The 10810-nt window shown below is 60.3% G+C and overlaps 1 protein-coding gene across 2 annotated transcripts in view; it reads left to right on the top strand.

Moving 5' to 3' along the window:
* The window catches only part of SLC1A7 (solute carrier family 1 member 7), a 78010-nt gene extending 67969 nt beyond the window's left edge, over window positions 1-10041 (top strand). For both annotated transcript variants that reach the window (XM_046660084.1, XM_046660086.1), the window contains 6 exons: window positions 3793-3892; window positions 4632-4865; window positions 6694-6888; window positions 7644-7778; window positions 8205-8307; window positions 8933-10041. In XM_046660084.1, coding sequence (XP_046516040.1) covers window positions 3793-3892; window positions 4632-4865; window positions 6694-6888; window positions 7644-7778; window positions 8205-8307; window positions 8933-9151 — 986 coding nt within the window. In that variant the 3' untranslated portion in view covers window positions 9152-10041. The remainder of the gene's footprint in view (window positions 1-3792; window positions 3893-4631; window positions 4866-6693; window positions 6889-7643; window positions 7779-8204; window positions 8308-8932) is intronic.
* The last annotated feature ends 769 nt before the right edge of the window (window positions 10042-10810 follow it).

The following is a 10810-nucleotide window of genomic DNA, read 5'->3' on the forward strand; positions in this document are numbered from 1 at the left end:
GCTGCCCACCCCTCGAGCGGTGCCCTGGAGCCACTCCCTCCCTGCAACCCCACATCCAGTATCCGCATAACCTGGGACCCTCCTGTCTTGCAGGCGTTCCTTCCTTTCCTCTCCAACAGAGTGGCTCAAGGCCCATTCCACTGCTGACGTGTCTCCAGCCCTCCCCCAAGCTGGTGCTGGAATTCCCCATCCCTGGGTGCTAGTTTGCCTCCAGGAGTGTCTGCCCTCCCTTAAGGGAGACCCTGCCTCCGCCTTCTCCGGTATCTCCCAGCAGCCTGCTCCTGAACTTTTTCCTGAGGTCTGGGGATACTGGTGGGCAGGCCGGGGGAGGATGAGGAAGGGGAAAAATCTAAGAACTATCAGCTGTCACTATTTATTTCGACCCTTGCTCCTCCATCCCCAGTCACAGGGGCCGCACGTGGCCCCTCTCTCCTCAGACCTGTCTGTGCTGTGTCTGGGCCACAGTTGCTCCCTGACCATTCCCTTCTCTTTGCTGCTCTTCTCTGGGTCCCCCAGGCCCCAGCCACTGACTCTTCGCCGTGAAGCTGGTGAAGTTCAACTTGCACAGGCCCCTTCTGAGGCCTGTATCTTTTTTTAATTTCGTATTCTTTTTCCTAAAGAGGGCCCCAAACTGTCTAAGCTTCAGATCCCACAAAACCTCTGGATATGCCTCTGCTTGCAGTGTCCCCACCAACGCCAACACACATGCAATATCATTTTCCTTCTTGGGGACAACCCCTAACCCATCCAGAACAATCTAGCTTGTCAGGCTCAATCTTGTCCTTCTAGGCCATGCCAGGGATCATTATGAGTCTTCTTCCAAAATTGGCATCCATCTTCCCCATCGCCCCAGCCGAGGGCCTGGGAGGTCTTCTCCCGCTCCCTGACTTCTCCACAGGGTTTTCTTCCAAGGGAGAAGCCTCACCATCCTCCGGGTTGCTCGTGCACGAAATCCAGGGGTGGCTTTCTCCCTGCGCCCCCTGCCTCAGCCCGCCTCCAGGTCCCATCAGGTCTGCCTCTGAAATGCCCCTCCAGTCCCTGCGCCTCCCTCAGCCCACTGCCAACAGCGTGGCCTAAGGCTGCGGTCATCTCTTGCCTGGTTTCTGCAAAAGTTGCCTAAGGAGTCCCCTGTCCTGGAGTGTCCACCTTGCAGGGTCACGACGTTGCTGCGTAAAGTGTCCAGAGGCTCCACACTGCACTGAGAAGGGGCCCAAACAGCGCACACGGCCTGCAGGCCTCTGCGCCACCGGGTCCCACTCACTCCCCCAGCCATGCCGCCACTGCGAGGGCCTCGCTGAGGACCCTCCCTCTTCCCACAGCCTGGTGGCTCCTGCCCGTTCCTCTCCCCTGCACCTTTCTCATCCTTGGGGGAGTCTCTGTGTAAGCAGCACACCTTCAGGAGAGGCTTCCCAAGGCCCTAGACTGGTCAGGTGCCCTGTGTTGCTCCTTAAACATTTGACCCTATTGCAGTTGCATGATTGTGTAATTGTTGAATGTCTGCGTGGCAGCTGGTATAAGCTCCGTGCAGGCAGAGACGGGCCTGGCTTGTCCTCCACTCCTCCCTGCAGCCCACCAGCGACTGGCGAGAGCAGGCTCTGAGTGGAATCTGTTGGAGAAACAGGTGGATGGATGCAGGGGCGGTGATGGATAATGGAGCTCTTATCATCTTGGCCAAAAGGGCAGGTGTTCAGAGGCCAGGACCTCAGTGACTGAGTGTGTGACAAGCCAGTGTTGGGAAGCGCCCTCAGCACATCTGACAGTCCCCAATTCTGGACACTCTTCCTCCTCCCCAGCCATGGCCTCTCTCTTAGGGGTGGGAACATATGGAAAGGGTGTCTCTTGGCAGAGCAAACGAAACCCTGGAGACCCTTCGACTACATTCACCAAGTGTTTGCTGAACACGTGTAACTGTCCGTTTATCAGTGTTTAGTTGGGTATGTGAACCCAGGTCAGTGGGCGCCCACATCTGGTTGTGCCTTGCTTGTGTGTGTCCCATTCTTTCTGTACCTGCATCTGTGCGAACCCACATCAGGGTGTGCCCACATCTGTAGTGCCTGTGTCGGTGTGTGCCCATGTCTGAGTTTGAGCAAGCACAGTTGCACAGCTCCTCCAAATGGGGCTTTCTTTGGTCCTCTCAACCTAGCCTCCTTTCCCATCTCCTCCCTGACGTTGGGCTGGGGCTGATGCTCAGGCCTTGGCCTTGCCTGTTGGAGGAAGGCCACTGCCCCACCCTGAGTCCCACGCACACTAGCGCCCAGCAAGCCAGAGCCCTTTTGTGCTGCCAGGGAAATCTAAGTGGAGCCTGATGAGGAATAGCCTGGGGAGGGACAGAGCTGGCAGGGACCCGGGTGTGAGCTCAGCCAGGCTTCCACAGGCCAGCTGGGCTGGGCTAGGCCCTGTGTCACCTCCAACTCAGGCCTGTCCTGCCAACCCCAGCAGGGCCCCCACCTCATCCCGTCACTGTGTGGTAACTGTTGCATGGACGGGGTGGGCTCAGGGCTTCTGGGGCAGGAGAAGCCCCTCTCTGGAGTCCCACAGGCCAGGGGCCAAGCCTTGGCTTACCCTCCCTGGCTGGGTCAGCGGACAACCTCTGAGTGCAGTTACAGGAAGCTGCACGAGGGCAGCTACAGCTTGTGGGTTGGGTTTTTTTTCTTTTTTCTTTTTTCTTTTTTTTGCTGAGGAAGATTCTCTCTGAGCTAACATCTGTGCCCATCCTTCCTCTATTTTTTGTATGTGGGTCACCACCACAGCATGGCTTGACAAGTGGTATAGGTCCACACCCAAAATCCGAATCTGCGAACTCAGGCCACCAGAGTAGAGCACATCAGACTCAACCACTGTGCCGCGGGGCCGGCCTCACAGTGTGTGTTTTACTCTCCACTTTTGGGTCGTCAGAAGGGAGAGCAGTCACTCGTCACTGTTTCAGGAGTGGTCTGGCGTGCCCACTTGTCTGGAGCTCACCCGTGGGACAGTAGTACATACGTGAACGCCTCCCACGTGGGGGTCCCAGAGCCCCAATGCGAGAATAACAGGGCTTCGGGAAAGGCTTTGTCACTCACTCATTTGTTCATTCATTCATTCAATGATCACTGTTGAGCCCCTACCAGGTGCCACCTAAGGTCACTCCAGCCCTCATGGAGCTGACCTTCTATCAGAGGAGACAGAAAAAACAGCTGGAAAATAAAAGTTACAAGTTGTAATAAGTGATATTAAGGGATCAGAGAGGAGACAGAGAAGAATAAACGGGGAGTTTGCCAAGGGGAGTGGGGCTGGGCCTCCAGGCCACGTGGAGAGCTGGGCAGCAATGTTTGAGGCATTGGGACTACATGGGCAAAGCCCCTGAGGCTGTGAAGAGCTTGACTATTGCAGAAACAGGATGAAGGCCATGACGCTGGGGCATAGTGAGGAAGGGAAGAGCAGGGCCGGAGGGAGGTGGGAGGTGTAGACGGGTCAGATCCAGCAAGGCCTGAAGCAGTGGGGAGCTCGGTGACAGTCCAGGTGTTTGGGTAGCTAGTGTTTGTCTTAAGAAGATGACACTTGCTGCTGTGGAGAAGGGAGAAGAGGAAGAGATGGGGGTCCTGTTGTGCTCACTGCCCTGGTCCCATGGTGGAGGTGAGGAGAGGACAGGAGAGAGTGGAGGGGAGGCAGCGGTGCATCAAAGGCTGCTATCCGTGTGCCTGCAGGGCTGTCCCTGCCTTGCCACCAGCGTGTGTCGGCACGTGTGGGCACTGAGGATGCCTGAGCCTCGGTCTGCGGCATCTATGACATGCTCATATGTCCCTGCCCCCACAGGCATCATGCTGGGCCGCATGGGTGACAGTGGGGCCCCCCTGGTCAGCTTCTGCCAGTGCCTCAATGAGTCCGTCATGAAGATTGTGGCGGTGGCTGTGTGGTAAGCCTTGTGGGCCGTGGGGGTGTCCTCTTTTACCCCACCCTACCCCTTTCCAGCCCTGCCCTGGGCAGATAGAGGGACACCATGGTCCCAGCCTCTGCCCTCCTAGGATGAACAGAAAGTTACACAGGAGGCTCAGACCTGCCCTGGGGCCCTCAGAGCTGCCCGTGGTCCCCTGGGTCCCCCGGCCCTAACCAGGCCTAGTGTCAGCCGGGGCCTGCCACTTCTCGCCTGGTCAGGCCCTCTGGAGGAGCTACGAGCAAAGCCTGGCTCTGCCCTCCTGGCCCAGTTTCCCCATCACATGGAGCCTTATCGGCTCAGCTTTTGGAGGAAAAAGAACACTGCAAGTGAGAATCAGCTGCCGCTCCTTGGTTCAGAGTTCAGACCCTAGGAATCTTCTAGTCCGACCTTGCACAGTTCAGATGGGGAAATGCAGAGGCCCTTCCAAGGTCATGCACAGAGGCTGTGGCATTGCTGGGCTGAAACGTGGGTCTATGGAGGGTGGGGGCACTCTTCCGAGGCCTGGATGGGAAGGCAGAGGAGCAGAGGCTGTGCAGAGTTGGGCTGGGGGACGGTAGTGGTATTCCTGCTGCCATGCGCGGGGCACCTTGGTACACAGTCTCTTTCTGTCCGCACGGGAGCTCTGGGAGGCTCGGGGATCAGGCCAGGCAGTGAGGCAGTCGGTGCCCGGCTGCCTGGGACCCTTGCCTGCCTGGCACTGAGCCGGCTGCCCCCCCAGGTACTTCCCCTTTGGCATTGTATTCCTCATCGCTGGCAAGATCCTGGAGATGGACGACCCCACGGCTGTCAGAAAGAAGCTGGGCTTCTATGCGGTCACCGTGGTGTGCGGCCTGGTGGTCCACGGCCTCTTCATCCTGCCCACGCTCTACTTCTTGATCACCAAAAAGAACCCCATCGTCTTCATCCGGGGCATCCTCCAGGCCCTGCTCATCGCACTGGCCACCTCCTCCAGGTAGCCATGGGCAACGGGCAGGACAGGGGAGGTGGCAGCGGCTGACCTCTGTCCATCTGTCCAGCCATCATTTGTCCGTAGCCATAGAAGCACAGAGTGTCAGTCCCTACCTCACAAACGGGGCAGCGATGGTAACGAGACCAATACTTGAAATGTAATGCTTGAGGCCCCACCTGCCCGGATGGCAGAAAGCCTTTGTTGAGGCCTTCCCTTCCCCGACTGCCCATCCCGACAGTACGCTCGATCCACGTGGGGGTCGGCTCCCACACGTCAGGGCCAGGGACAGCTGAAGAGTGATGACCCTCAACTGCTGTCACCTTTCGCTGCCACTTCCATTGGAGTCAGGGCTGCACTGTTTAGGGTCTTTGCCTGTCTACTGTCGCTGGGACGTCCTGGCTGGATGCCCCGTCACAACCTGGGCAGTGTCGCGAGCCCGTGGGGATTTGAACCTTGGTTCCATCGCCCACTAGCTGTGTGACTAGCAAGCCACTTGAGCTCCCTGGACATAAATTTCCTCATATACAGACTGGGGACCACTGTGGCCTCTGCCTTAGAGGGCTGCTGTGGCGGAAGGCCAGTCTGGGCTGAACAAAGTGGCACCTGCCTCAGGATCCCTGAACCGAGTGCCAACGAGCCCATGAGTTCGAGTCGTGCAACCCTGGCTGTCGATGGGCCGAGAGAGGATGTGGTCACTTCCTCTCGGAGCATCGAGCCTGTGAGGAAAGGGTGGCCCTCCCCACAGTGAGTGTCTCAGCTCCACATGGAGGAAGTCGCCCAAGCTCTCCAGTGCCAAAGCCTGGCTCTTCCCTCCAACCCTCTGCCTTCTCTTCCCTGGGCCTCAGCTTCCCAATCTGTAAGATGGGCGTGGGGCCCCCACAGACCTCCTTCCCTGGCAGCCAGCGACCCCACCCTGACAGCAGAAGCCCCTCGTGCAGGACTCAAGAGGAGCGGAGCCCCAGGGAGGAAAAGCCCTGGAGCCAGGAACCTCCGCCAGGGTGGGGGCCAGGAGCTGGAGAGGAAAGAGGGAGTCCCACGTGACTGCCCCCGGCCACAGGCTGAGCAGGAGCCATGGCCTCGGGCCCAGCAAGTCTAGGCGCCTCGGAGGCCCCGGCATGTGGGGGGCGCTCCCCAGGCAGCAACCTGAGGGAGACGAAGGGCTCGGGAGCCACAGCAACCTGAGCCTTCGTCCCCGCACTGCCTCCAGGCACTCCAGGAGACAACACAGTGACCAAACGGTAGCAGCTCAGTGACAGAGGGCTTGCGACTTGCAGACGCTTTAGCGCTTACCCCGTTGGGTTCTCCGACAGCCCTGTGGTCTAGGCGCTGTTGGGGCGAGGAAACTGAGGCGCACACAGGGGAGGAAGGTGGCAGGGCTGCCTGGTGAGCGGGAGGCTGGAATGGGAACTGCGAGCCAGCCCCGGAGCCTGCCGGTAGCCCCTTCATCCACCCCGGCCAGCGCGGTGTGACCGGGCAGCCCCTCTGGCCCTCTGGGCTTTTGTTTCTTCGTCTGTAAAATGGACTCAAACCCTCCCGCACGGGAAGCTGTGGGGATCAGATGAGAGCGTGACACAGAGCCCAGCACAGTGCATGGGAACTCGCTTCCAGCCTCTGTGCTGGGCTCTGCGGGCCTGGGCCTGGGTGGGGCTGGCTTGGCCACTGATCCCGCACCCCCGGAGGGTGCCACTCACGACCATTATCAAAGCCCCTTTGGCCTGTTCTCCTTGTGATGGGCCAGCTGCCCAGGGCCGGGGCGAGCTTCCTGTCCAGCCCAGAGGCCCTGGCCATCAGGATGAGGGTGGCGGGCAGACACTGGCCCCTCTGCCCACAGCTCAGCCACACTGCCCATCACCTTCAAGTGCCTGCTGGAGAACAACCACATCGACCGGCGCATTGCCCGCTTTGTGCTGCCCGTGGGCGCCACCATCAACATGGATGGCACCGCACTCTACGAGGCTGTGGCGGCCATCTTCATTGCCCAGGTCAACAACTATGAGCTTGACTTTGGCCAGATCATCACCATCAGGTGCTCTCCTGACACCCCACGCCCAATATGGATTGTGGGGGGCGGGTGCTGGAAGAACCTTCAGGATTCTCGAGCTCCCAAATCTGATGGGGTCTTTGAGGCCCAGAGAGGGTGAGGGGCTCATTCTAGGCCACACAGCAAGTCGGTGCAGGGGCTGGGACGTGTCCTGACCCCAGTGACTCAGGGCATGGGACTCCCTCCCCAGCGCTGCCCTGCTGAGAGGGGGCTCCAAGCAGGCTGGGAAGCTGAAGCCCCAAGGAGGGCCTGCATTCCAGACACGCAGGGCCGGGAGGGCGCTGTACGTGGGCACAGGGGAGCAGAGGACAGGGGCAGGATGAGGGACAGCCGAGGAGCCGCTGATGTGGCTGGAGCTGAGGAAAGGGTGCCGGGGTGAGAGGCAGAGGCCGGCTGAGGGCATGAGTCTGACCCTGGGGACCAGGCCCCAGAGGGAGTATGGGCAGAGGTGTGCCGGTGACGATCAGAATCTCTGGGCGTGGCAGCAGGTGTGGACACAGGGTTTTCCACACACTTCTCAGGAGGTTCTGCTGAGGCCAGGGTTGGGGGCCCATGGCACCACAGGACCTTGAGCAGGGACGTGCCCCACCACCCTGAGAACTCCCTGGGGTGGCATTCCTAACAACCACTGCTCCATGCGGCAGTCCCCAGAGGCCTGGCGTTCTGGCCTCCTTCTTGGATCCGGGGCAACGAGCCCTGCCCCTCGTGCTCCTCCTTTCCTCTTCCTGCCCCTCCTGCAGCATCACAGCCACCGCGGCCAGCATCGGGGCAGCTGGCATCCCCCAGGCTGGGCTGGTCACCATGGTCATCGTGCTCACCTCCGTGGGACTCCCCACCGACGACATCAACCTCATCATCGCTGTCGACTGGGCTCTGTGAGTGGGGTTCGCCCCCACCTCCACCCCGCAGGCAGCAGGCACTGGGGGCAGGCAGGGGAGCAGCAGTGGTTGGCGCAGTGGGGGTGCTCACTCGTCAATACCAGCCTGGTAGCATAATTTGTGGGGCCTAGTTTTCAAAAGTGAAAGTGGAGGATCCCTTGCTCAAAAATTGTCAGGAATTTCAGGAGGGTGAGAGCAGAGCATTAGAGCCAGCCCGGGCCTCCTAAGCACAGGCCCTGTGCCACTGCGGTCACACACCCACGAAGCCCGCCTACATCAACTGCTTCAGCAGCGCCGAGCGGGGTGGGCTTGAGCAGACCCAGCAGGTGCCCTGCATGGGCTCCACCTGGCAGCTGTCCCACGCTGTCCCTTCCAGCCCCCCTTAGTCCGGCGCCCACGCTCACCAACCCCTCGGCTCCCTAGGGACCGCTTCCGCACCATGATTAACGTGCTGGGTGACGCGCTGGCCGCGGGGATCATGGCCCACATCTGCCGGAAGGACTTTGCTCAGGATGCGGGCACTGAGGTGAGAGCAGTGCCTCCCTCCCAGCCCGGCACCCCAAGGGCCTGGCAGGGTGGAGCAGGGTCGGGGGGCAGGGCACCAGATCTGCAGGGATGGCCCAGCGGGGCAGCTCTCAGCCCGTGCCTCTGTGCCTCGGGGCCTTGGTCTCCTGGTCAGGTCCAGGGTGACTGATTCCCCTGCCAGCCGGTTGTGGCTGGCCCAGGCACAGGAGGCGCAGTGAGGAACAAAGCAAGAGAAGCGAGCCTGCACCTGCCGTGGGTACTGTCGGTGCTGCTGGCAACAATGTGCATATCTGGACGTCGGCCCAGGCCGCACGGTCCTCAGGGCTGCTTCAGGAAACACGGCGAGCAGGCTGCCCCACCCCATGAGGACGCTGAGGCCAGGCAGGGGAGCCACCAAGTCCTTCACTGGACCCTGTGGGTCAGGTCCCTTTCTCTACTAGGATAGTCTTGAGGGAGGCAGGACAGCTTGGAACTGGAGCCCAGAGAGGCCCTGTGACCTATCAAGGTCCCACAGCATGTCTGTAGGAAAACCAATCACGTGCTTCCCAGCCCTTTGCTCATTCAGTCCTCCCTGGTGTCTAACCACAGTCCCTCCTGCTGCTACCAAGGCCTGTTTCCCTCCCCAGAAACTGCCGCCCTGTGAGACCCAGCCGGTGAGCCTCCAGGAGATCGTGGCGGCACAGCAGAACGGCTGTGTGAAGAGTGTGGCTGAGGCCTCGGAGCTGACCCTGGGCCCCGCCTGTCCCCACCACGTCCCCGTCCAGGTGGAGCAGGACGAGGAGCCAGCTGCCACCAGTCTGGACCACTGCACCATCGAGATCAGTGAGCTCGAGACGAACGTCTGAGCCTGCAGAGCTGGTGGGGCCAACGCGGCTCCAGGGTTAAGGGCCGAGGGCGGGACCTCAAGTCACTACTTTCCTGAGCAGTGACAGGGGCCAGGCACACATGTCCTTCCCACCCTGGGGAGGCAAGAGTCAGCCCCACTGGAAGGAAAATGGAGTCAGAGCAGGGAAACGCATGTGGGAGCCCCAGCCGGAGAGTGATGGGCCCGCATGGTCCAGGCCCGGCTGTGCCGTGTCCTCTGGTTGGCTTGTGAGGACGGCAGGCAGGGGTTACGGTCCGCACTTGCTGCATCGCAGAGTGGAGGCTCTGAGAGCTACAAACACTCGCCCCAGGTCTCAGGGCAAGTATTGTCAGGGCCAGAACTCTAACCCAAGTCTTTTGAGCCTGGCCACTCCCTCCTGGAGGACAGGGGGCCTGCAGGGCCAGATGCCGAAAGACTGCCCCTCTCCAGGAGGCCTGCAGTCACTGCTTTCCGTTTCTGAAGACATAACATCCTGATTCTTCCCCAGCTGTGTCCTGGCCCGGGCCGGCCCCCACCCTGCCCTGCAACACGTGGCCTCAGACAAACAGCTCTCCCCAAGGACAGGTCCAGCCCTAAGGCAGGACCCGCTGCCTTCCACGTGCCACAGCTGGCCAGCCTCCCCTCCCACCAGTTCTCTCGACAGCCCATCGCTGTGGAGGCAGGGGTGTCTTCATCGGAGCTGCAGGGCCCTTAGAAACATCGGGGCCAGCCTCCCATGGGATGGTGGGTCAGCCGGGACCCAGGAGGCAGGCTCGCCTGGGACACTGTGGTCAAGCTGCCCATGTGGCCCTGGGGTCAGCACTCCCCAAAAGCCTGTGGGATGAAGTGGAGTTAGATATCTGTTCCTTCCTGTGTTTGCAAATTCAGTGATAACTAAATAAAGGTATTTTGTTTTTTAAGACTTGTGGGCTTAGTGACCATACTCTGGCCAGCATTTCTTTACTGGGCTAAGAAAGGCTGTTACAGGGCAGACTGGCCTTCTGGGCAGCCAGAGTATGCACAGGCCTGTCCAGGTGGCCAGAATATAAACAAGATCGCTCGTGTAACAAGAGTGTAAACAGGTCTGTCTGGGCTGAAAGTGTGGGGACAGGCCTGTCTGAGCTGTCACTTGCAAGAGGCAGAGAGCAAACGGGCCTGCCCAGGGGCCTGTCTCGACAGCCACGGTGGGGACAGACTGCTCTGCCCTAGCCTGGGCCCCGTTCTGCAGGTAGGGCCCTGAGGTCAGTCCCCTGAAAAGGAACTTCCTCAGCCAGTCTGCTCTCTTTGGTGAATGCTTTGCGTTAAGAAGGGGACATTTCCAGACTGTCCCCCTCTTTCTCTTCAGCCCCAGGCTGCCTCCAGGAGTCTCGCAGGGGACCTGGAAAGGCCACACAGCTCGTGCTATATGCACTTTGGGGAGGAGAGATGCACCATGGGTTTGTACCATGGAGCCTGTGAAGACATTAAAGACAGGGGAGAGGATGGACCTCCCCAGGTCGCTCAGAAAATCGGGAGGGCCTCTGCCTCCCAGCCCCGACTCCTCAACTACTGCCCATCCTCCTCCCAGGGCTGTAGTCTGAGGAGTCCAGGAAGGGCCCTGACCCCAGGATCTCCCTCCCACCGCAGAGCCAGGGGCTGATGCTCCACCATGGGAGCATCC

This window comes from Equus quagga, chromosome 5, assembly GCF_021613505.1.
Source record: "Equus quagga isolate Etosha38 chromosome 5, UCLA_HA_Equagga_1.0, whole genome shotgun sequence".
In the NCBI taxonomy this organism is placed as follows: Eukaryota; Metazoa; Chordata; class Mammalia; order Perissodactyla; family Equidae; genus Equus; species Equus quagga.